The 26,353-nt window shown below is 41.2% G+C and overlaps 1 protein-coding gene across 4 annotated transcripts in view; it reads right to left on the minus strand.

Moving 5' to 3' along the window:
- Positions 1 to 26,120, minus strand: part of SHOC2 (SHOC2 leucine rich repeat scaffold protein) — a 59,415-nt gene extending 33,295 nt beyond the window's left edge. The window contains exons 1-3 of one of the 4 annotated variants that reach the window (XM_064716877.1): positions 26,012 to 26,120; positions 25,131 to 25,281; positions 970 to 1,904 (exon numbers count right to left, since the gene is read on the minus strand). In XM_064716877.1, coding sequence (XP_064572947.1) covers positions 970 to 1,672 — 703 coding nt within the window. In that variant the 5' untranslated portion in view covers positions 1,673 to 1,904; positions 25,131 to 25,281; positions 26,012 to 26,120. Of the gene's footprint in view, positions 1 to 969; positions 1,905 to 25,130; positions 25,282 to 25,400; positions 25,416 to 25,585; positions 25,774 to 26,011 lie in introns of those variants that run through there. The other 3 variants (XM_064716879.1, XM_064716878.1, XM_064716880.1) reach the window with 3 other exon arrangements.
- Positions 26,121 to 26,353: the final 233 nt, after the last annotated feature.

A 26,353-nucleotide genomic window follows, 5' to 3' on the forward strand; every position in this document is an offset into this window, starting at 1 on the left:
TACTCACGGTGTTACAAGGGCTTTCACAAGGTTGGGCTTTTTTTTTTTTTCACACTTGAAGAAAGTCAAAGCAGTTTCTTAATTGTGTGAAGTTTCTATTCCCCCACCCCCTAAAAGGGCTAAGCTATACTAGCATTTTAAAAACTGGTGACATATAGAAAAAAAACCTACTGATTAAGAGAATCACACTTTCATAGGGCACACACATTGTTCAAACAGTGTTATAAAGACATTTTCCATGAAGCAGAATATATTAGGAACAACACAGAAGTTCTGATATACAGCTAATCCAGCACATTTTGTGTAATAAACAATTTAAAGTAATAAAATACTTTCACACTAGTTCACCATCTTTTGAACCCTTGTAACCATGTCTGGAAAAACAAACTAGTCATTACAAAGTCATAAGAATAATCAGCCATGTGTACAACATTTGGTCACTTCAGAGTCCATGTATTAATATATTCATGACTTATAAAAGGCAGACACTTGCACAAATCATTAACCTAGATTATTAACTGTTACAGCATCCAATAGCTTGCTCACGGTAATAGTTACCTATTCTACCTTGTATTACTGTGGTCACACCCCTCTGTAACATGCCCATAATGTGTTTATAAATTGGAACAGTGCATAAATGATTCATAAAAAATCTTAAAATAAAAAATGCCCCTGTATCTCTTTTTTTAAAACCATCTGGGCTCTCAAGACACAATATGTGAAAGTACAAAGCAAAGATGAAAACAGTATATATCTGATTTTAAGATGGCAGATGAAGAAAAAGAGTTTTTGTTGTTTAAAAACAAATATATATACAAGGTATTGACTATTCTCAAGCGAACAGTGGAACAGCATGATCAAGAGCATAATTTTGTGTAGTTTTAAATAAAGTGACAGTTTATGTATAATTAACTGAACTGCAGGGAACGTAAAAACGGCATCACGCTTTCAGTCAGTACAATCACTTACCAATTTCAGCAGGTAGCTGCTTGATTTTGTTCTCTCGTATGCTAAGCATGGTGAGTTTTGACAAGTTTTTGATATCCTTTTCCACAGTAGTTATGCGATTAAAGCGTAGGTAGAGCGTGGCCAGGGAGCTGAGCCTGTACACCACCGAGGGGATTTCTCGCAGTTTGTTGTGCCGCAGGTCAAGCATGCGCAGCTTCTTCAAGTTATCCAGAGAGTCAGGCAAACTGGTGAGTGAGTTTTCACTCAGGGCCAGCGTCACCAGGTTCACCAGACAGCCCACCTCTGCTGGCAGGCACTGCAGTTTGTTACTGTATAAATAAAGTTCTGTCAGCTGCGTTAGCTCTTTGACAGCTGATGGAAGCAAGTGTATAGACCTCTTGGACAAGTCCAAGCGCATGGAATTCTCCTCCCGGCATTTATTGAGCTCTTTGATCACTTCAGCATTGCTGGATTTTTTGCGAGTACCTGTGGCAGGATTAGGTCTTTTTATCGTATTGTCCACTGAAAAAGCTACCCCAGGCTGCGTGCTACTGGAGTCCTTCTTTCCATCTTTGGCATCTTTCCCTTTGGTCTTAGGCTCCTTCTCTTTGCTCTCTTTCCCAAATCCTCCGGAGGCCTTCGCCTCCTTCTCCCTTTCTTTTGACGATTGGACTTTTGGATCCTTCTCTTTACAGTCCTTTTCTTTTCCTAGATTACTACTCATGGTGACTCAACGTTCAGCAAGCACCACATGAAATCTGTTTCTGAAGTCCACAAGAACAATTCAATGCTGAGGCAACAAGGATCCTTAAAACACGCAAATGTTGAAGCCAGGGGGGAGCTTCAGAGGTATGACACCCATTTGCTACATATTGGTTCTGAAGGCACTCTTTCCTAATCCTGCTATCAGGAGATCCAGCTGTAGAGATCAGGTCAAATGCTCCGTATTAGTATTTCTGGAACACAGAGAAGAGAAGCCAAAGTTAGTGTAAATATAAAACTTCCAATTAAATACTGAGTGTTTCTACATCGAGCCTTGCTCACTAAGTCAGGTTAATGATTTGTCCTTCTGTTCAAATGTCAATGAAAAACCCAAGGCTAAATCAGAAATACTACACATATTGCTCACAAAACCCACTGTGGTACAAGAACTGTACTAATTAGTATATGTGAGGGAAGAAAAATCCCAATTCTTAAACATAATACTGCCTTCAGTACTACATTTGAGTCACCATCCTATGTCTTAGCTAGTTCTTACAACAACTCCCTGGTCATCAACATCAATATTCTCTCTTCCCTCAATGCCCAATCAGCCAATAAATATCTGCTATAATTTTAAGTGCCTGCCTCTTCAAAGAAACCCATATAGGCTTATTCTTCCAGCACAAGAGAATCTCAGTTCAATCTACAGTAAAATCTAATATGCTCAGTAACACAAACACTTTGCCTTGAGGTCTCTCTTCTGACCAGCTCTGAACTGCAAGTCTCTGCTTTTCATGTGGAGCAGAACATTCTCACCAGCTTCATGTGCTTTGAAGAACCAAGCATAAGGATTTAGAAGAAACAATATATTATACTTCAATATAAGTAAAATTATGAAGGAATTTCTCTTGGGAGTAGGACGCAATATATCTTTACCGTATCTTGAATTTACCCCCTCAATGAATACAATGCAGCCTAATAAGTGAACAGATGTCTCAAACCTATAAAGATTAATTTATATTTTTACAAAATCATTATGCACCATGGAGAGTAGCTTTTCTTCATGTTTCAATTCAAAACACATGACATGCCCAAGAACTTCATGATTCTGTGTAATATGGAGAAGTTTTGGAATGTATCTTTGTGGAAGAAAAATAAGCAATCAATGGCAACAATAACTTCATGTCTCCACATTAGTCCACCTTTTAGCTTTGATATGAAGTATCCACTGCTGAAGCAAGATCCCTTGTTTCCCAGCCACCTTGTTTAAATACTCTTAAAACCTTCACAGGAACTGTGTCACTGTCCTGGTATTCCAACTTCTGCACAAGTTCATAAAGCTTGTAATCAAAATCAATTAAATAATATTTTGCATACTTAAGCCATCACAAGTACTATAAATACAAACATTTTTTAGCAAAGCTCAAGTAACCATTTTTAACTGTGGTCACGCTATGTATGATTACCTTCAAATACAAAAATGTACATGGAGAACACAAAGCTGCACACTTTGCTCTAAATGTATATATATATTCATTAATTTTTTTTTTAAGATAAAATCTATTTAAAGATGATCAGAAGGACAAGGCACTTTACCCCAGCTGAAAATCCAGCTGTTTAGTAACAATGCTCAAAAGAGAACCTGCCCTAGGAGGTGCCTTCCAGTCCTTCACCCTGATTCATTACTGCTGCAGCATCACCAATTGTGCTACAAACACTGTAACATAAAAAGGACAACCCCTCACCCTCAAAAGAAGCCCAAAATTGCCTCCAGTTCCTGTCTTCTGGACAACTCTGTTGTAAAGGGCCATGGCTGAACGCTAGCAGCAGCAAGCAAAAACAGTTTTTAACTTGGAAATTTTCTGCACTGTTGAGTTTTCTAAAGCAGCACAAACCAGTTCTTTACTAGAAGTTCTTTACTGGTTCTATCCTTAAGATTTCCACATGGCTTTTACACCATCCATTAATTTAACCTCTCCTCAAGATTGCTAACCTCACCAGATTATATTTAAAACTGCTTCTGAGCAATGTATAATCTACAGCTTGTAAAACGCCACTAATAGGACATGCAATGACTCCCAATGCAAAAACACAGCTGGGTAAAGGGTGGGAGCCTCAAAGGCTTGACAAGGTTTTCATTATGAAACAGTAACACAAAGAATCGAGAACTAACACAGTTTCTGAATTCCAATAATACAGGAAAGAGACCTGAGTGCCAGAACAGCTACTGCTCCTCATCCAGTCCTCAAAGTGCGAAATACTCAAAGGGCTGCTGCTCTCTTGAGCTTTCAATTTAATCAAATTTAGGACCCACCAAGAGATTTGTTTCATTTCTTATGTGCACAGCAGCTGGAGGAGGTTTAGAAAGAGCCTCAGAAAGGAAAGGCTGCTGGAGATTAGTGCTGCTGAAAGCAGCTCGGCAGTGCAAGTGCTCCAAATAATCTGCACGCATTTCACTGTCTTGGTTAGCAATAACTTGAATTGTACCTAGAAAGAAATTAAATGTTCATCTGCAATGCTCTACATGATCTCTACTGCCGATCATTCAAGCTGATGGGGTCACTCACATACATCAAGTCAAACCTGTGTATAAACTTTTGGTGGGCCTTAGTATAATAACACATACTACAGAGGAAGTTAAATATGTTTCAAAAGGTTATGAATATTTTTCAAGCCCTTTCAGTTAAAGGACAAGAGTCACCATAAATTCTAAACTACAGTCAAACAAGCATTCATTGTATCCCAAAAGGAGAGCTTCTTTCAGAGATATTTTTAGCAAAAGGAAATTAAGTGAAATTAGCTAGTTCTGCCAACTACTTCCATTTTCCAATGCTGTTCAAACTGACTTCCTGTCAATATTAATTGACATAAAAACATTTAACTATTATGTTGTGGAGAACTTGGAAAATTTAATAAGACTCTTGCTTGGCACAGTATGTGAGGGGAAAAGAAATGTTTAAAGAAGTTAAGAAAAATAATCTCTTCCCTGTTCTGAGTACTACTTTTTTAAAGTAAAATATTTGTAAATAGCTATAAATAACCAACTTCAGAGTTTTGATCCACTCCTCCTGATGTCTGGTGAACATAAACCAGATTCATTTCATTTTTTCTGTCATCTGTAGCTGATGAAACTTCAGAAACAGAAGCAACTTAAGCCTAAACTGTATCACCTTCCTTACCATGTGGAAAAGAGGAACACATTTACCTTGTAAATTTTAATGATTTTTTTAAAATATGTAAAAGTAATTGAAAAGAGATTTCAGTTTTTCTGAGCAATACAACCTAAAACATTTATGCAATAAATGCTTTATTAAAAGTGCAGTAATGTAGGAACATTTTGCAGTTCTAGGAATAACACTACACTAATCAGTGCAATTTGGCAATATAAATACCAATGCTTCCTGGTCACTATCTAACACAATATGAGGCTTGAGATAAAGAATTTCAGCCAACTGCTATTCAAGTCAGGCTGTAAAAACCTTAACTGTCTCCTACCCACTACTGCAAAGCAATGGGACCCCCCAGAACAGGCTGTTCCCTGCATGAAACACTCCCAGCAGTCCCTCGTTTCCCAGAGGATGCCTTCAAGTGTCTTGTGACTTGTAATTATGTGAAAGTTTCCTTTCCTGTGAGTTCACAGAGATGGCTTGAAGAAGAAACTGTTAACTGAAATAAAGAGTCTCCCACAGCTGAAACATTTCCCACTCAAGTGAGGAGGCTAACCAACAGCAGGATTCTCTGCCAAAGGAAAATCATTGCGGCACGTCATCTTACAAAATGGTCACTTTACAGCTCCACCTAAACCTTTACTGGTTCCCCTTCTGTGTTTCAGGAGCCAAACCAGGCACTTCAAACCATAAACATTTCTGATATTCTAAGCATGTGATATCTAAGGCATCATTTCCACTGAAGTGTAACACATTACACTCAACTGTAACAGAATTTTACTTCTGTAATGTAGCAAGAGACATACAGGCCTGCATTTTAAAAGAATTTTTTTTACTACATATACAACTTTTTATAACAGTAGGAATGATTTTTTTCTCTTTATTCTGTGTTTGTACTAAATTTAACCCCCACCATAGCTAGGGCTTTTAACATAAAAAACAGCAGAGGATCACTCCGAATGCAAAAAAATTTGAATAAGGAATCAGCTCCTACTTGACACTCTGAAGTAAGCAAAAAATTATTCTACTACATAATAATAAATAAAATGTTCTGAGATTGCAATTCTGATCTAGGTATTTCTGATTAGTCAGCCCTAAGTGATTCTTAACAACAAGGCAGAGTTCAAATGCTATCTGGTAATTGCAGCAACACCTCTTCACAAACAAACACACACCAAAAAAAAAAATCTACCTTGTTAAAATTATTTACTTTTTAATTAGAGCAGCATGGGATACATCAAAAACATTTCATATTCCAGCACACCACAAAGATGAACACATCAATAAGCAACGGATGAAATTTAAAGCTTAGCCCAAGTGGCTACAATGAATTTCCATTTCATTTCATACCACATAAGCAAAAAAAAAAAAAAAGCCAACCCAAAAAAACCTCAACCACCATAGTCACTACTTTCATTTGGAAACCCAAATAGCTTAAGCCAACGAGTCACTTGCAAACAAAGCACATTCTCTCCTACAATTTGCTAGCTTCAAACATCTGACCTACAGAGTTTTCATCTGTGTAAGTGCATTTCAGCTTCTGCCACTGCAGCCACCACAGAGCAGCTGGGAGCAAACTGCTGAATCAGTCACCAGCGGCTGCACAGCTCCTCTGAACACAAAACCTCATCCAGAGGTACGGAGACAGCAAGGGAACAACCAGCCGTCACTCCACCAGAGATCAAAAACAGCAGCATCTATCTCAACAAAAGCAGTGCTCCTGAAATATGCCAGCTGGACAGCTTCTCTTCCTTAGGAAGAAACCTGTTATTCCAGAGTACAGGGTGCTCAATGGCAGCAGGGCAATACTGTCATGGTGCCAGCTACCCTGGCTGGCTTGTTCAATAGAAAAGGCTGACCATTAAATTCATCTCAGTTCTCTGAGTGGATGGCCAGCAGATGGTAGTTCACAGGCTACCAATTCAGCCTGATTTCAGCACCCCAGGATGCGACACAGCTTTCACCCTAATCCCCTCTCACGCTGAGGGAGCGGCTTGTTCACTGCAGGCCCAGCCTGAGCCTGCGGAGCTGGGCAAGGAGGAGGCCTGGGCCCTGACAGCCTCCAAGCCCTTCAGAACATCTTCATCTGCCACAGGCCTGCAGCCAAGAGCATCCCGACTGTTTGCTGCCTCCACGGCTGCCAAACAGCCGAGCATAACCCAGCCTTGTACTCCAGCAAAACCTGGGGCCGAGGGAATGACTGAGCAAACCTCAGCCCAAGGGGGCAACAACTGCTTTTAGACCACCTCTAAGGGCTTCTTTATGCTTCACTGTGGTGTCTTAAACCTGCAAGCATGTCTGTAACTATAGGCACCTAATTATAAACCTATGTGCAGTTACATCTGGAGTAACTATGAATAAGCAAGTGAGTTTCTAAAGATTTTGAAGGTTAATCATTGTGTGTTTGCAGAACCAGGCAGATCTCCCAGGACACCCTGTGGAAGGGGCTAACAGCAGGCCTGTTAGCTAAAGGAGTGAGAAGAAGCCGAGAAATAAGAAGCAGCTGATCAGGAGCTTTCTCCAAGTCTGTAACCAAGGAGATCGAGAGAAGAAAGATAAGAGCACTTTGCAGCTGGACGAAGGATTTTTAGAAAGTTAGGTGAAGTCACTATAACTTTTCACCAATAGAATGGTATTGATTTATTGTGGCCAACAGTTAAAGTAGAAGAAGGGTAAACAATTGGAAAGTGTATAAGAGATCAGCCATGTTCACTAATAAAGTGTTGCCAACTGAGACTGCTTGTGGTCTCTGCTTTTGTGGTAACTGCCTCGACTGCGACAACACCCCATCGCAGCTTCTGACACAACCATGCCTTTCCAGGGCAAATGGGCAGGCACATGGACACACTGCTGGGTTTGAAGCTTTGGAATCCATCTTTTCACTCACTGGTCACCAGCTCTGCTGCTCTCTGGAAGCATTTCCCTGCACTAAGTGCCAGGTCACATACCAAAGTGCAGAGCAGTCAGGACAAAAAGGCTCCACACTTGCAGACAGAGTGTCACCTATGCAGACAGAAAGTCACCCACGCCTTAGGTTCCTAGGAGATAGAAATAATCTTTAGTGCCCTGCCTTTGAACTCACCTAGCAAGCACAAAAATATACATACTGTGATTCATTCTGTGTGCTCCAACATTATTTTTATGAAGCACTCTCTCTTCTTCTCCTTTGCAGGAACAAAAACCCACTAGTTTTTTGGCCAAGTTATAAAATACCATTGCATGTTTTTGCAAAACAGACTCCAAGAGCAAAGAATTCTGCTAACTCCATGGAGCAGCTTATTTTAATATGTAAAAAGGTACTTTCTACATGTGTGGCCCCCAGCATGTACCTTTTGAGCTGCATGTCTCCATTTCCATGGCAACTCGCTTTATCAGCAGGCTGTGTAATCCTGCATAATATATGAAATTTGAAAATCCTAACTTTCTAGACGAAACAAATTTCCAGGATTTAGTGCAGGTTCTAATATCTCTTAAAAGGGTCATTCTAAATGGATTTGCCAGTCTAGGAAAACCCAGTTCTTGTTTTTGTGACCATAAACTTCTCTATCTATAGTGGCATACAACCTTCTGCAAGAGCAAGTACTCCCAATCCACCCAATACCCTCCTTTGAATAAAGATCACTCACCCAGCAAAAACTTATTTTCCAATATAAAACAACCTTTCACTATTACGACTACACAGCACCCAGCCACAACTATTCAGATCCCTCAACAGCTCCTATAAACAACCTGCCACGCACTGTTTTGTTACCAATTTGACAGAAAATGGCACTGGTCCCACCAAAGGTGATGATACAAACTACAAAATATTTTTCATTCATTCATCATTTCCTCTGAGCAATAAAAACAACTTATCAAAACAAAACCTACTCAAAAGGAGACTCAAACATGAATTACAAGCAAGAGAGAAAGTAAACACACAAAGCAACAGCAGAGTAACATATTATCTACTAATTATCTACATTACCAACAAATTAAGTTGTGTTGATCCTACAGAGATTGGGACAAAGCACACACAAAACCCCATGACAGCTAAACAAAAACAATTACTATCTAGGGTAGCATCCCACCCTGGCCCCTAAGAGCAACACAGGATTATCTACCAAAAATCTTGTTTATTGTGGCAGTTCTCTGTTTATTTATCTCTGAATTTAACACAGTACGTTTGCTCAGCTTCTTCAACATGCTTTTCTGTAATAATCATGACAATTTCACAAAGTTCAGTGCTGGATGATGATGATTACCAGTCCCTCAAATTTTCTGACCATAACTAGTGACTTTTATGTCACTGGATCCTTTTGCACAGGAACACTATGCCAAAAAAAGAAACCAAAAAACTATCTAAAAACAACTTAAGATGTGGTTTTAACACAATTTTGTACGCGAAAAGGAGCAACAACTCTCTACCTTCTATGTTCTAGCAGAAAAAGCCACAATAACTACATTATTGCAGCTCAGCACTGAACAATATCTGGCCTCTCTTCAATTTTTTTATTGTTTTCAGCTAAAAGTATTTGCAGTTCTTGATCTTCAGTTAAGATGACAAAAGCCTGGACATATTTGTTTTATTGAACACCTAGTTTAAATATAACTAATGCATTGAAAAGGAAATCTGCAGTAACACTTACTTTTCAACTAACATTGCGAGTTTGGAAGATATAGAAGTGTCTGTCAATGTCCAAAAAAATACTTCACCCACAAGTTGCCAATTACATATCTCCTCACCCTTAAAATCATTAACATATTTTGGATCTGATCAGTTCTTAGAAAACATCTAGCTCCTTGAACAGATCAGCATTCTTTTCAAAGAAAAGATAACAACCACAATCAGCATCGAATTTGCTCTAAGTGTAACTTTCTGCTTCAATACAACCAAATTAAATAAAATTTCTTTGAAAACTGCACAATGATCAGCTAGCATTGTTTCTTTATGACATTATATTTTCCCAAATTTTGACATTATATATTTAAATATTACAGGAAAGCAAAACAAATGCAGACTGAATGAAAAGTCAAAAAAATCTACACATCTTCCCCCATTACTGCTCAAGCAGTGCTCTTTCTAGTGAGGCTTTTTTGTTTGGTTTTGTAATTTGACTCTTTCAGACAAATGCATTTTACCTGCTGAAAGCAACTGATTCAGGCCAGGTTAATATATATGTGTGTGTGTGAATATATAAATATATAATGTATATATAACATTAGGACAAAGAAATTGCTGTGTTTCAACTAACGAGATAAAAGTTAAAATATTCTCATCTCTTTTCTCCAGCAATCATTTGCCTAAACATGATGTGACCAACCACTTCTGCCATCCAAATGCTCAGATGCAAGAACCAGAAACTGCCAAAGAGAAATGCTATTTTCCCTGTATTATGTGTGCCCATTCCAGCTGGAGTCTCATTTTTAACTGCTACATTTCTGAGCTTAATTGCATTCTGCCCACTCAGTTTCAACTGGCTTTTGCATTATTCCCTCCCTGCCCTCACGCTCTCATGCTGCATTACTGCACATGGTTAAGCAGATTACCACATTCCAATGGGCACCACATTCCAATGGATCCCATGTTCATGCACCACTGCCTGAAACGATGCTCAGCCACAGCAACTCAGAAATACCTCGGGGAACTTCACCAATTAATGGCACCATGGAAATGTAGGCTCATTACACACCCTGAGGAGGTGATGAAGACCAAAATTACTCCCAAGCCCCTTTCAAAGCTTTCAACTGCTTTCCCCCATTGAGCATGACAGAATTAAACCCAAGGACAGAAAGCAGTGAAACATTACTGAAACAAACAGATGCACCCCAGAGGTGATTCAGGTGGCCCTGCACCTTTGCCACTGCAGCCAGGGCCCTGTGGCAAAGGCTTCTTCAAACACACTGACCTGTACAAAACTTCACTCCTTCAAGCTGGCATTTGGCAGCATCTGCCTGCCAGCCCTCAGGAATTTTTGGATTGTTTTGGGGTTGGAGAGAGGGGTCTTGAGGGAGCATAAGAATAGAGGGAAAAGGTAAGGTAATTTACTTGGTTCAGCTGTTTGCAAGACTAACAGCTGGTAAAAGCACATGGCTTTATTCAAGTTGAAGGTAATCTTGACACCAATTTCATAACTATGGCAGTTTTAGTTTAGACTAGGGACTCCAAATCTATTATAATGCTTGGTGCCACAGTGAATTTCACCACATACTCCTGAGGCTGCTTCACCTCCTCAACACCAACAGCTTCTGACACAAGGTATTCCCACAGAGCAAGTCAAACCCAGAGGGGCAAACAGGCCTTTGCTTTCAGCTGAAACACCCTGCTACTGTCCTCCCCACCTCCCTCTGGGTCACAGCAGCCCCACAGAGGAAAAGCTCCTGCCAGGAGCACAGGCAAGCTGAGAAAGAGGCAGGAGCTGGAGAAGAACAAGGATGGGACAGTGGCACGCACAGGTGATGGGCAAGAAGCAGCTGATAGAAATTCTACATAAGAGAATATCACAGACATAGAAATACTGAGAAAATAATCAGTCAACAGGCACCACTCCTGCTCCTACACACTGCCTGGAGAAGGGGTCTTGGAGACTCTGTAGTGATTGGAGAGGTATTGAACACACTCTGACAAGTATGGTCACCTACAGCACTGGAAGCCATCTCATTCACACCTACCTAATTCTGATCGTTTTACAATGAAAATTTAATTTTCATAACTTCTTAGGAGTATTTTTATTTAGCTTTTTACATCTTTTCTTCCCCACTCAACATTGAATGCATTAGCATTACAAAAAATCCAAAAATGACAGCATTTGAATTTATTGCAAGTTCATCCACATTCTTACAGACTCCCAAGATGATTCCAGAGATTTCTTTCCCAGGATAGCAGATGAAAGTGAAACAAACAAGGACGAGAAAGAAAGCTCTGTTCACCTTCCTGTTTAGAACCATAAAATGTTCAGACCTGCAATGAATTCTCCTCATCCCCACTGTCACAGAGCCTGATGCACAAAACCCCCTCAGCCCCAGCACTGAACACTATTCTGCTCATAACTTTGAGCCCAATTAAAAGATTATTTCACATATACTAACAATTCTGGAAAACACATGATAAATTGGGTCCTTTCACAGGAACAAGATGTTTTCCTTCAAAAGAAAAAAAAAAGTAAAAAGATCTATGATCCCTTCCAAGCAGATTCTTCAAAATCTGTTCAGATGAGGCATCCTTTTCTTTTCTTCCAAAAAAAAAAAAAAAAACCCACCACCAAAATGTCTTCAATTACAAATTTTCTAGAAACAGTGAAAACCATGATTTCTGCTTGTCAAAAATCAGCTCAGTGATAGACTCCGAGCACACTTGAAAGGGTTGTGTGTTGCAGAAGTAGAAAGCAGCAGCAGTGCTAACCTGAAAAAATGTCATGGAAAAAAATTTAGATGCAATCTGAATAAATCGTTGTATAAATATTGCAACAATACCTTTTACCTCACCACTTTCTAAAAAATTAAAAAGGTAATGGAAATCTGAAAAAACTGATAAATAAGCAGGCTAGCTTAGAGCTACACTAAAGATCACATCACTATCTTAACAAAATGAAAATCAAAATTCTACTATATGCCTGTTTATACTGAGTGACACTTTTGCACCCTACTGGCCTTTACGACAGAAAAGAGATGTCATAAATGTCTAGATAATTCAGCAAGAAATTGTCTGTTTGTGAACATTTAAAATGCAACCTTTACAGCAGCTCAGGTACAACAGTGTCCCACCAGGCCTGCTGGTCTGCAGATATTTGTGCCCTGCAGAATCTGTTCCTATTGAACAGATGGAGCAGAGGATTGCAGTAACTTTCCCAGCTGAGAACAGGTGATTCCCTGCACTGGGATTGCCCACAGCTGCCCCCTCTGACCTGCACAGAGGGGAGGATGCTCTCAGCCCTTGCAGAGTGACCCTGACCCAACCCCCAGCTAACAGCTCAACAAAGTGATGGAGCCTTCATTTTTGCACTAATGCACAGGGCAGGAGAGGGGTATTTTAACCACTTAAGTGACATTCACGAGTTGCAGGGGTTGAACCAACTCAGATTAAAAAACAGTGAGTCCTTTTCAAGCCAAGAATAATCCAAAAAGTATTAGACATATGCTCAAAGCACTCAGAAAAAATATACAGCCTCACAAATTGACTTGAAGGACTGAACAAGTTTTAGTATGACAATATGAACAATATGTTCAAAATAAGGGTACTATATATACATATGAACAGTATGAGAATACTAAGAACATATCTGAGGACTTGAGAACAGAGCTCCTGAAAAGAAAGAATAAGAAACTGAAACACTGTAGAAACACTGTACCTGGAACTCTAAAAACAAATAAATAAAAATCAGTTTAACAAAGAAGCTGATTAACTAATTTAACTAATACTTGCTACCTGCTTGTTCCTTTCTCACTCAACCGTTCTCAAAATAGTGAAGAAGGAAGAAAAAAAATCACAGGAATGACACTTCCAATAAAAACATGAAGGATGAGAAAAAGAGAGCAAACAGCAGTACAGGTAGAAGAGAGATGAAAACCACCAGCATGCACCTGAAGTGAGACAGGAGCACTGGGTACAGGCTGCAAGGAACTCTGGCAATGTACAGGAATAACAAAAGAGCAGCAGCAGACAGACAGCAGGACACCAGAACTGCCCAAGAAGGATGTGTGGAGCAGGACCTGAACTGCTGCAAGCCCTGCAACAGGGCAGAGCCAGTGCCACCCTCCCAGCCAGGCACAACGTGCCAGAGCTGCTCCTCCATCCCACCACAAGCCTGCTCCATCCCTCCCTCCGCTGCAAGGCAAGAAACATCCAGTTACATGCACTATTTTATTCCTGTCTGGGGCTAAAGGATCAGCACATGTCTGAGGAAACCTCCTCCCCACCAGCCCCCAGCTCCTGTGATTCTTGGGCACAGGGTTGTGCAAACAGGGGCAGCTTCTCTCCCCCACAACTCCTCCTTCCTCCTCCCCTTCTTACATTCTCTGACAATAATTCCTCAAACAGGAGGTGGAGAAGCTGCAATCTGAAGAGCTGAATATCAGTGTGTACTGCACAAATTCCTACCAAACCAAAAGCTTCTGTAATTCCTACAGAGTAGCATAACTAGTCTGACAACTGTCAGTATTGACTTAGTATTGAAGTACACTTAAATGCTATAAACATAAATTAACAGTTTTTTAAATATACACCAATATACACATTAAATCACTTTATATTAGATCAGCATCACATGAGGATCAAATTCAGACATGATGCAAAGAAGGAAATTTTCATTTTAAATGATTCTTGCTTTCTAAGGCTAAATTTGATCCATGCTTGTGAGGACCAGCAGTTGGAAATATGACTGAGAGAAAAAGGTTTAACCACAGGCTCTGCTTTTGACACACTGTGTGCTGTCCTCTAACTCCTAAAGTCCTCGTGTCAGATCTGTGCAGCTGATACTGTTTCACTGCTCACTTTTCTCACAATCAACTTTTAGCTTATTTTGCAGAGCAAATAACACTACCACTAAATCCAGACCAGATGATCCCTGCCAACACTCAGACTCATCACTGTGGGCTGCATTACAGCATGATCTTACACAGCATCATCTTGTTCCTACTTCTAGCATTTATCAATAAATTATTATTTCGATTCAGGAGCTCTTCATCTCTCTCCAGAAGAATGTGGTTTCTTCAATGGATGTTTCTATGGGGCCACTTCTTCTTATATTTATAAACACACCATAACTGCAAGAATCTGCTAGAAAATTGTCTATGCCCTTCATCCTTTAGCCATACTACCATTGTGTCTAGACAGGACTACAAAATGCTATCTAAGAAAAAAAACAGTGTCAAAGTATTTATTGCCCAAACTGCCCTTCCACCTGTCCTTTAGAAACAGGAAGCAAATCATTGCCCTGCAAGGCAGTTCTGGCCTGTGGACTGCTTCCAAGCCATGCTGCCCTGCATGCTCCAACACATTAGTCATGCCTCCATATACAATAAATGAAGTTGCTAATAGAGATACAAAAGGCTGACCGTTAAATAAAAAGGGAGATAACACAGCAAATCCAAATTAGGCTGAAAAAATACCATCTGTTCCAGTTAAAATATCTTCCTCATCTGTACTATCACCAGGAGCTCTCCATTTGTTATTTATTATTTCTAGATACTGTTTCAAATATTAGGAGGTTTGCATAAAAGTCACATTACTTAATTCAAATACTATTAGTTGTCACCAGAAGAACCAAAGCAAAGTTGGGAGTGATCCACAAGTGACTTTGGTAAACTTCACAAAGTGCAAAGTAATTCTCCCCTCTCCCTTTATAGGTATGTGTATATATATATATATATATGGATGGATATATAATTATAATGGCATAATAACAACTATTGTCAGCATATCAGAACACCTCATACTGAAACGTGACCCTTAAGGCAAGTGACCCTTAAATCTAAATGAAAAGCTTGACCTAAAAGAATCACTTCTTTGCACTGGCTAATTTCTCTGCTCTGTGATCACCTGTTTAAGCTTTCATTTGTCACTGCTATTCAAGCTGGGATATTTTATTTACACTTGGCTGCAAGCACTAGGCAGTGGTAAAAGCTGCACATTAATAATGATACTAATAATCAAAACCAAGCAGTAGCCTTGGATGAAAAGTGCCCATGGTCAGAGGAGGTGAGAAAAAGGGCCATACAACCAGCCTCCCACATCTGACTGACAAGGGAACTTACAGTGCTCACTAGCTGGTAATTAAGAGTTTTGACAGCAAGGAAAATGAGAATCCAAATGAATCCTAAATGCTGTGATTCTGGACTAATCATCTCTGTAATGCATCAATAACTTTATTTTGGAGTACCTACCTGAAAAGTGGTCAAAATCTGGTGAAAAGATTATTTTCATCATAATTCATTCTATTCTATTAATCAGGTTCTGCCCATTTACTTTTGGTAACTGAAGAGCAGCACATTTGTCATGCATGAATATAAACACACACCTGAAGTACTTCTGGAAGATCCATCAAAGCAGAACCCCACAAAAGAAAACTTGTTAATTGATTCCTGAGTTCCTAGCCTCATTTAGTTATAAACCAGGCTATACAACACTGAATTTACATCAAAATTGTAACTAAGATATATCCAGAGCTGTTACTGATCTCACCCTCCACTACTTGAGAAAGTTGCTTACACAGGAAAGAAAACTTAGTCTTGGAAGGGAGTTAAGGAATCTCAGCAGTAACTTTACACTCTGCACTTAGAAAACTTGAAATTCAGTCCATGAGCTTTTACAGCCACATGCAACACAAGCAGAACTCTTTGCTCACATGACAAGTCACTGCTCTAGCACTGGAAAAGTGCATGAGAAAGTTCAAACCATTATTCATTTCTATTTAGAAAAAGTAATTCGAAAGTGGCACTCACAAACTTTCCATGCTCTCTCCCCCTACTTTTATTAGAAAACTTTATACCTCTAGACTTGCAAGCAGAGTAACTCAATGGTGGAAGCATAGCAGTGACTTGGAAAGAGTTCAGGCATGCACACATACCTGAGTGTGTGCATTAAGATGAATGGAGGCAGGATACCTCACGTTACCTCAGGAGAAGGGAATACAGACAAGCAGCAGTAGTGAGTACCTTTCATGCTCTCTACACACTTCTGCCTTGCATTAACTTGTTTCTGTGTCATAAAATAAGACATTTACAGCCAAGATAAAAAAAAATATTCTGGACCATTTCTTTTTGTCAGAAGGTATTTCAACTATTAATTATGTAGTTCAAAGATGAAGAGGGAGCTAAAATCATGTTGTAAAAGTACAAAGCGATGCAAAAATCAGTAGAAGCAGCTCTCAAGGATACTTTTAGATTACCATGGTATACAACTGATCAGCTTATATTAAATACTTCTGAAAGACAGACAGCAAGCTGGCCCAAAGAACCAACAGCATGCAAACTGTGAAAGTCTTCCTGCTAACATAAAGCAGGTTTAAGTGGAAAAAACAAAACAAACCAGTTTCAGTAGACACTGAAAATCACAGGACTGAAAGCTGTGACAAACACAGATTTCTCATTCCAAGACTTTACAGGTTGAGAACAACACAAAGATTTGCCTACAGAGACTGAGGGTGTAAGCCCATAGTTTATATACACCACAAGCTTTGAAGTTGAGAGCATCTTTCTTTTAGTATTCTTAATACAGAGGATCATTAAGAAATAAGAGGCCGCATACAGATTACAACCATTTCAGGATCCTTTCAGGCCCCATGACTACTTGTTACCACACTGTACATTCAAAGATGACACATGCTACTCTCCAAACAAAGATCTCACTGCAGCCATGGGTTTGTGCCCATTTGCCTTTCTCCACCTTCCTGGCTGGGAGGAGTGAGGAGTTTGGGGCTGGGATCCACCTCTGTTCCTCAACCAAGGTGAGCTTGGTGTCTCCAAGCCACATCCTAGGACTGAGTTTCAGCTACCTCTGGCTCAAAGGAGGGAAGACAGAGCTATCCCACTGCCATTGCTGCTGGTCAAATTCTCCCCTCTAATTTGTGCCTTTTTTCTCTAACGCAAAAGGGATAGTACACATCACACATAAAGGCAAGTAAGCTTATTCAAGACTATAAAAGGCTACAAGGTCTTTCTGATACTGCAACAGCAAATTCAGAAATAACTATGATTTTTCCAGGGCTTCTGAAGCAGAACACCTCACCAAAGGCAAATGCACATCTCGAGATGTGAGCAGCTGCTCCAGAAGAGACAAACTAGTTCCTTGTTCCCCTCTCTCTCTCTTTTATTTTTACACAACCTGATTTTGAGGAAAACATTTGGGTTTTCATTACCACAGGAGGGCAGGAGCATGTAACGCTCCTGTCAATTTCTTCTTGGAGACAGCAGAACAAACAGTGGGAGCTGGAATGCAGAAAGAGCCAAGTCAGAGACCCGGAGCGTGATGGAAACTCAGCCCCAGCAGCGGAGTTAACTGCTTGCTAATGAAGGCGTATGCATCCCATCTGCTGACTGCACAAGAGCTGGAATGGTTTCAAAACCAGCCCAAGACAGACATACCATCAAATATGTGATGTGAACGTTGTGATCCGTACTCAGAAGTCACCCCACGGATTTTGGCAGGGCCGAGTACAGACCCAGACACACACAGGGCACTGAGGTGACAGGACACGAGCAGCGCCCTTGTCACACGTTCACTGTCACTGCCCGGTGAGAACAGGAATCCCTCCAGAGGAATTTGTTTATTCATTAATTCTGATTTCAGGAGAAAGTTCTGGCTTGCACCCAGCAGCTAATTGGTTCAATAAACAGCATCTCAGTTTAGAAGAAGAAAACATGATACTACAGTGAGAACAAGTAACTGAAACCTCGATAGCTGGGTACAACTTAGGGCTTCTCCAAAGAGCCACCCTGCAAACAGATAAGTTTTAAAAGACAAGACAGGATACAGCCTAAATGCAAGAAATAACTACAAAGACTTATCTGAAGACCTCTTATGGGGAAGAGAAAAGAGAAATTACTACTGTGCAAATGTCCCTAATGATGACCTAAAACACAGAAAATAAATTTATGGACGAAATGACATCATGGAGGGAAAAAATATCCATCTTGCATTTAAATTCTGAATTACAACTCATAGGTATAATATTTAAACTTCTGTTCCCTCCTAGCTAGGCCTGCCACACATATTATGCTATAAAGACAGCTGCCAAACAATTTTTTGAGTATTCCAAAAAGCAAATACATATCCCACTGTGAAAAATAAATATGATTACCTGAAATCTGTGGTTACATCTGCACACTGTCAGAGAGTACAAAAGACCTGAACAGACTTACCAAAACAAAATCTGCTGCACTAACACAAGCTCCCAGGTATTTTCATTAGTGCTGTTTACTAATATGAATTTCCCTTTTCATGAAATCGACAATTTTAAATTCAATATAGCCCATGCAACTGCCAGTATTATAAAGTTCTTTTTAATAAGTAATGTTTTTGGTTTTGTAAGTACTGAACAATAGCCATCAGATTTGAAGAACTATTAGAAAAGTAATTGTCACAATTTAACATATTAACAAGAACATTTGAGCTGAGGTTTCATTTAACCCATACATTCCTTCAATAAGGAATTTGTGCAAATCACTCCAAATTATGCATATTATCCTTGGCTTTAGACCCTTTGATTGTACAGTCATTTTCTCTACATGTACCATTTTTAAAAGTCATGTACTCTAAGTGCTACATCAGAAGAAACAACAAAATGGGATTTCATGGTAAATCCTTCATATTCTGCTATGATCAGCATTTTGCAGGACTACACAGATGAATTCTCTGTTAGCCCTCCACTTCCTTGTTTAGGAGGCCACTTTTTGCACTATTTCTTTTTATAAAGATCTATTTTTGACTGCAGTGGACTTTTGTTTACGTATTAAGCCACCTGATGCCTCCAGGAGACATACAGTTTGCTAGTGAAGTCATTTTCTCTCTGCTGCACACAGTAACTCCATGTAACTACATGCTTCTAAACAGGAGTTGGTATTTGCAGCAATCTGCAAAAGACTCCTGGCTGTGCAGTTATCCCTTGGAATTAAAAGAAATGCACAGTTCTGCTTTTCTGCAGCAGAGGGGGAAGGGGAATATAAAAAAGCACAAAACTCCAACACCACAATTTCAGAAACACAACTTCTCATCTAATGAAGAGAATAATTGCTCCATTTTTTCTTTGCCTTGGTTAGCTGCAGGTTGATTGGGGGGGTGTTGAGTTGGAGAGAAACACTGAGAGAGATTACAAGGTGTTCTTTTTTTAATGAGGATGCAATGATGCTGGATTAGGTCTAACACAAACAAAAAAGAAAGACTGAGTCTGAACCTTTCCATAGCACAATGCACTTTATTCAGCACCTGCAGCTGCACTGAACACAGAGCTTTAACTAATTATCCATAGATTTACTACAACCTTCACTACTGTGCAATATAAGCTTTGTGACACACTGAATAGGTTTCTTTTGTTTATAAAAGAAAAGTCTATGCAACAGTTAAGAAACAGTAAAAAAGAGCTTTTGGTTTTTTTTGCTCTGAGCCTTTTGACACACGAGTATTTCCACCCAGGACAATTCTCAATAACCACGATTAATGCTGTGCATTACAAAACAGATTATAACTTTCAGCATCAAGAAAAATTTACAACAGTCAGGAATCTTATTATACAGGAGACTGGACAGTTCACATGCTACAACTACACAGTCACAGGACAGAAGCCTCATAACAAAGAGAAAGCAAAATCCCCTATTTGCCAAGATTTAAATGGCTGGGGCACAGGCAAGAGTAAGGAAAAGGAAAAGGGAGAAATCTGACTCCCCACGATCATTGCTGCACCTCAGCTACAAACAAATATCGGGCCCTGGTTGTTTTGGCTGCCAGTCAGGTATTTCTTCATAAAAGTAATAAATATACTTACTTTTCTTCCCAGCCAAGACAACATGCCAGACCAATGGATTGTTCTGACCATGCAAACTGTCATGAAATAACTCTTCAATTTTTGATTTATTACTAATTCCTATTAGGATGGAGACATTGAAAACACAGATCTAAATACAACTGTAAATCCTGAGGTGGTTTTGCCATATTTCTTCATGTACTAAACCAACATTATCTGTAATATCTAATAGATAATTAAAATCCATATATATCTGTACATTAAGTATAGATGCACTATAGCTTAGTGTCCACAGGTATTGGGGTTTCAAGATTATTTTTATGCTTTCACTTAACATTATTTAACCTTGCATTTTCATGCCCATCACTATAGTTATTCTAAACTTCTAATAGACACAATTTTTTGACAGGATAAGTGTTAAAAGTACTGTATTATAATAACACATATGTTGTTTGCAGCACTACACAGAATACTTCACATGCAAGTGAATCATCCATCATCATATAGAAGTCCTAGGTAAATTTAGGATTCCTACAATGCTATCAGTTACTGTTTCAGAAAACAGTTTCTGTAATTTTAATTCTTACAACAAACTCATTCTGCATATCCTTAACCTGAATAACTCATACTGCTTTAATACATGTGCAAACAAATGGAAGAGTGACAAGCTACTAACATCGGATATATTAAAAAAAACCCTAACGTGATTTAAACATACCTTTCTTGCTGCAGTTTTCACACACTAAAACACATAAAACAGAGTGAACCCTAGGATTAAAACAAATTAGCCAAAAATAGAAATACTAGTTTCATGTACTATCATTCCCAAAATCTGACACATTGCATCAATAAAAAGTCTATAGCCACAAGAAAAGCTGCACTCTCTGATGATTTTAAAAAGTCTCTGTGCATCTATTAATCACTAAGAGTCAAGTACGTGATACTAATCACTGCTCTGTGTAACAACTCTGTAAAGCAAACTTTTGACAGACAGGTGATGGCAATCTGCCACCGGTTCCCAAAAAGAGTGTCTGCTTTCAGTCACATCCCTGTATCGACACTTTCAGTAAGTCAACAAATGTTTCAGCACCAAAACAACAGTGGCACAACGTTTCACATTCCTTATGTAGGAAATATTCTCACAGACCTCCATAGGATTTCTGGAATTAACGCAAAACAAAACCTCAAGCAAACATGTTTTGCAACCCCAAATATAGTGAGTTTAGAAATAGTTGGTGAAAAACTGCTAAAGCTTGAAATTTTTTTGCCTCCAAGTGCATGTATCAACCTGTGGGCTGAAAGGAGTGGGAGACTAGAACATAGCTAAGTTAAAATTGCACCTCATCACAAACAAGCCTCACTATTTAATAGGGATGCACTTCAGAACCCCTCTCCAAAGCAATACCAACCACGAACAAGATCTGTGCTACAGAAAGAACCTATTTTAAAGCCCAGCAGTCAAAGCAGTGAGTGAATTGAGATGTGCTGCAATATTTATGCAGCCATTCTAATGCAAATGCGGAAGGTATTAGAAAGGCGATTTGCATTGGTGCACAGCCCCTCCAGTCAGCGCACAATGCCGACAGAAAGAACAATTAGGATGCATGCATAACAAAAAGCCTCCGACCACAGGGAAGGCAGGTCCACTGAACCGGATACAATATCTACGGGACCCACAGGGCTCCATGGAAATCCTGCCTGCTGGATCGCAGCGCACCTCGGGCTCACAGCCGGAATGTGAAGCGTCCCTGGGCACAAAAGCACGGAGAGCATGAGCACAGCAAAGGTGAGAGCAAGCTACAGCCAACTCCATGCGGGACCAGCCTCATGTCTCACAAGAGAGCACAGCTCGGTCCCCAGGGCTGCTCATCCCTGCAAACCCCCCACCGCTGACACACAGCAGCAAACTTTCAACTTGGCTCAAAAATAGTACATAAAAATCGGGGACGTACTTTCCTGTGGCAAAAAAAAAAAACCACCAAAACTCTCTCCAGCACTGATTGAGTCAGGCGTGCAAACCAGGATCTAATGCACATCCACTCTGAGAACAGACTGTGCTTTTGTAGAGAAAGCAAAAAGCAAACTAATAGACTCAAGTATTTACCTTTTTTTTTGCAACATGTACACCTTAATGTAAAACAATACTAAAACAACCAAGTACAAAGACAAGCCAGATTGTTTTAAAAAGTTCTTTGACCGTACATCCTAGTATTTATCTACACCAATTCACAGCCTCTTAATATATCCTCACAGCAGTCAGCATGTCGGCAATTATATGACGGGCTCTGTTCTCTCATTTCTCTTCTAGAGCAATACAGATAAAGAACCTCTTAAACTGCGACAATCTTAAAATCACCACACGGCACAAACTCACTTTTTTTAAAAGAAATTATAAACTGTCCATAATTTCTATACAAAAGATACATTACCTGGAGGTTAAAAATGGGGAAAAAAATCTTAGTAATTAAAATTCCCTTTTCATCCAGAGACCTGGATATCCTAAAAATGCCTTTATTGAACCAAATTTGATGTTGGAGAATTCCCAGATTTATAATAGTACGTGATGTGTATTTCGCAACAGAGTCAAGGCAAAGCAATGCAGCAAAAAAGCGAATTAAGGTCAATGGCTAATACGGCAAACATTACCTTGCTTATTATATTAACCTGTTACCTTTTATCCATTTTGTTACACAGCAAGACCACTGTATCAAATAGACTAGACTACGTCGGCCAGTACAGTTTCCAGAAAACGAGAGTTCTTTTTATCTGTACCATCAGTTGTAACTGGCTTTTTAATCTCTACTGCATCCTCCCCAGCCCTCTCACACACGCAAACCCACCAAAAAGCGAGAGGCAGAAATATCTCCTCTGAGATGCAGTTGCATGCAGTAAAAATGAATACAAGGTATTACAACAACAGAACGAGAAGCAAGCTTCACTTCATTTAAAAGAGCAGCCACTGAAAAATAAAATCCAAAGCAATGAGCCTTGAAGCGTTCTGGGTGGGAGATGCCACTGGCCTCGCTGAACAGGAGGGTATGGCGGGCTGGACATGAGGACATGGCAGCAGCTTTTCCTCCACCCAGGAACAGCACAGATACCTCAAACCCAGGTGCTGGGGAGGGCAGGGGCAATGCAGGCACCAGGACAGCCTTCCCAGGGGCTGTGGTGGGACACGGGAAGGGACAACTCTGCCTTCCCCTCCTGTGCACAGAAGTTTTCATCTTTCCTCAGACACGAAGGAGAACCTGCTCCTACAGAGACATGGCTCCTTCCTAGCACCCACCCAAATTCTCTACAGTGGTGTTTTGGAACCACTGAGGTCTCTTAAGGCAGTTTTATTTCCTTGCTAGCATACTAAACCCTCCCAAAACAGAGCTTTGTTATTTACTGCGTTTCCTCAGCCCTGTGAAGAAGGGATCACAGAATGTGGTCCTTATTTCAAACGTGCAGAAGATGCTTTGACAGCCCTAATTCAATTACCATGCATGAGCACCGTGCCCACACACAAACATCTACATCCACCTATTTCACGGGTGCTGGACACAGCTGCCGGCTCAGGGTGACAAGCCAGGACTGCCACACACACGCTGCTCCAGCAGAAACATGCTTTTCTAGAAAGCCACAGCCAAGTCACAATCAATCCAAGGGGTTCCTAAAAGGCACACGCACAGCAGTGATCTTCCGAGCAATTAATCTCTGTGCACGGGCTAACGGCGCAGGGAGACAGCTGGAGAAAATATTCCTCGTCTGAAGGAATCCCTTCAGTCACACAGAATTCCTGGAGAAGAATACACCCGTCAGTGCGATTAAAGTGTCAACATAACAAAGGAACGCCCCTCCCAGCACCTCCTGCCGTACAGATATGCCACGCTGGAAAGGGAAAACTACACCAGGAAAAACTACACCGGGAACTGCAGCTACTCACAAGCAGAACTGCTCATGGACCCTCCCTTGCCATCACCACAAACAAAAAACGCTGAGGATTGTTTCTAGAAAGAGCACACAGAGGGACGTGGAAGAAGACAGCATCCTCTTTGAGGATCCCTCAGTATTCCTCAAAGGAAGGCTGTGGACACAAGGAGAGCTTTGTCTGGAATCATCTTTGTGCATTACAAGGTTACATATAAAATTAGTTTTGCCTAATATACATGCTTTGCCTTGCCACATGTACAGAAATGCTGATGGCCGACAAACAGCCTCAAATTAAAGGAACACGGCTTCAAATTAGGAAAATTATCTCCCATTTTACTCATCCAGAGCAAGGAATAATTACATAGAAAACAAAATAGTGAAATCCAAAACATTCAAGGGGAATTAAGACGATAAGGGTGTGACTAAAATTAAAATGTATGCACAGTAGTGTAATAACAAATTCAAAAGATACTATAAATCTTTCCCAAAACCAGATTAAGTTTATATCAAGATCACCATACAACATATGCCTGAAATATGGCTGTAAATAAGCATGATTTAATCTGACCACCACCTACTTTAAGCCCTTGATTTTATGATTAGTAATTAAAAAAAAAAAACAACAAACCAACACACACAGTTTAGGAGGTAAAAAGAACAATATATAAGGTCAAACATGCTAACAAGAAACAGTAGAAAATTAAGACCCCAAAAGTGATTACCAAAACCATCTCAACTTCTATTCTGACAGTCAAAAAAGTCTCCACCAAATACTGCAGCAACGACAATACACACAAATACAACTCCTTGATCATTAATAGTCTGCCTCAAAAGTCTGCACATGTGCAGAACTCAATGCTTGCACAGTCCCATCTCAAAAACACAACTTACAGATTACCAGTACTATTTCAGCACTTCACAATTGTTTTCTCACACACGGTGACGTTTTATTCCGTGTCCATACCTGTTCCTAAATAGGATGGACAAGTGAAGCAGCAACACAGTTTCATCAAACTTCAGTTCTGCTGAATTGCTGTGCAGCTCACGCCCAGTCGCAATTTTAGTCAAGGCGGCCGTTCACCTTACTAAGGTTACTACAGCTTTTGGAGCATTTCCTAGGGAAAGACACGAACAACTCGGTGAAGACGCCTTCTACAGCCACAAATATACGCGGGAAGCTGTCACACCGCTTTTCTCTGTCACACCTCTCTGTTTTAAATACCGGGAAAATCACCTGGCTAGACAGGAAGGCGACGACTTTTGAAACGAGGTTCTGTCTCTGTGGCTCCATCAGAACTGTCACAATAAATACGTGGGGTGAAACAGGAAAAGAGCCTCACGCCTATGCGAGAGGGTGGGGGACTCGCTGACACGGGCAGAGGCAGCGCTAATCATTACCCGCACGCCGGTAATCATTACCCGGAGCGCCGCCGCCACTACACACACGCCAGATCGCTTCAATTTCTCCGTGCCAGCTCCCGGCACCGAGAGCTGGCGGCGAGGAGGAGAGGTGAGGCTGTAAGACGGAGCTTCCTCCTTTCTTTTTGTTGTTATTGTTGTTGTTGTTGTGGCGGTCGCTGCCATCGCCCGGCAGCCCCTCGGCCGAGCCCCGCGGGGGCGATGGCCGCCCCCGGCCCGGCCCGTTCCGCCCCACCTGCGCCGGGCCCCGCGGACCGGGCGGGGCAGCCCCGCCGAGGCGGGCACGGACTCCCCGCCGGCCGCCCCGCCGCCCCCACCTGCGCCCCGGCCCTCCCCGCCTTTGTGCCCGCGGCCTCCCGCCGCCCCCGGCCGCCGCCCGCTGTCAGCCGCCGCCCGGCCGAGCCCCCCGGCCCGCCCGCCCCGTACCGTGCGGCTCCGCCATCCTCCCGCGGCGCGCTCGGCACCCGCTCCGCGCCCGGCCCTGCCCTGCCGGCCACCGTCTGTGCGCACCGAGCCGTCACGGGACCGCCCGCCCACGGCCCTCCCGCGGCTCTCGGGGCGGGCCCGCCGAGCGCGGACACCGAGCGCTTCCAGGTTACGGCGGAAGCGCCGCGTTGCCCGTGGCGACGGCGGGAGCGGGGCCGTGAGGGCCGGAGCCCGGGCCGGCTCCCCGCGGGGCTCGGCACGGCTCCCCTGCGCTGTCCCATGGCGGTCCCCGGGTGGGTGCCCGGCCCCGCAGACCCCGCTGAAAGCTGCCGTCGGGCCAGC

Source organism: Zonotrichia leucophrys, chromosome 6 (genome assembly GCF_028769735.1).
Source record: "Zonotrichia leucophrys gambelii isolate GWCS_2022_RI chromosome 6, RI_Zleu_2.0, whole genome shotgun sequence".
Taxonomy (NCBI): Eukaryota; Metazoa; Chordata; class Aves; order Passeriformes; family Passerellidae; genus Zonotrichia; species Zonotrichia leucophrys.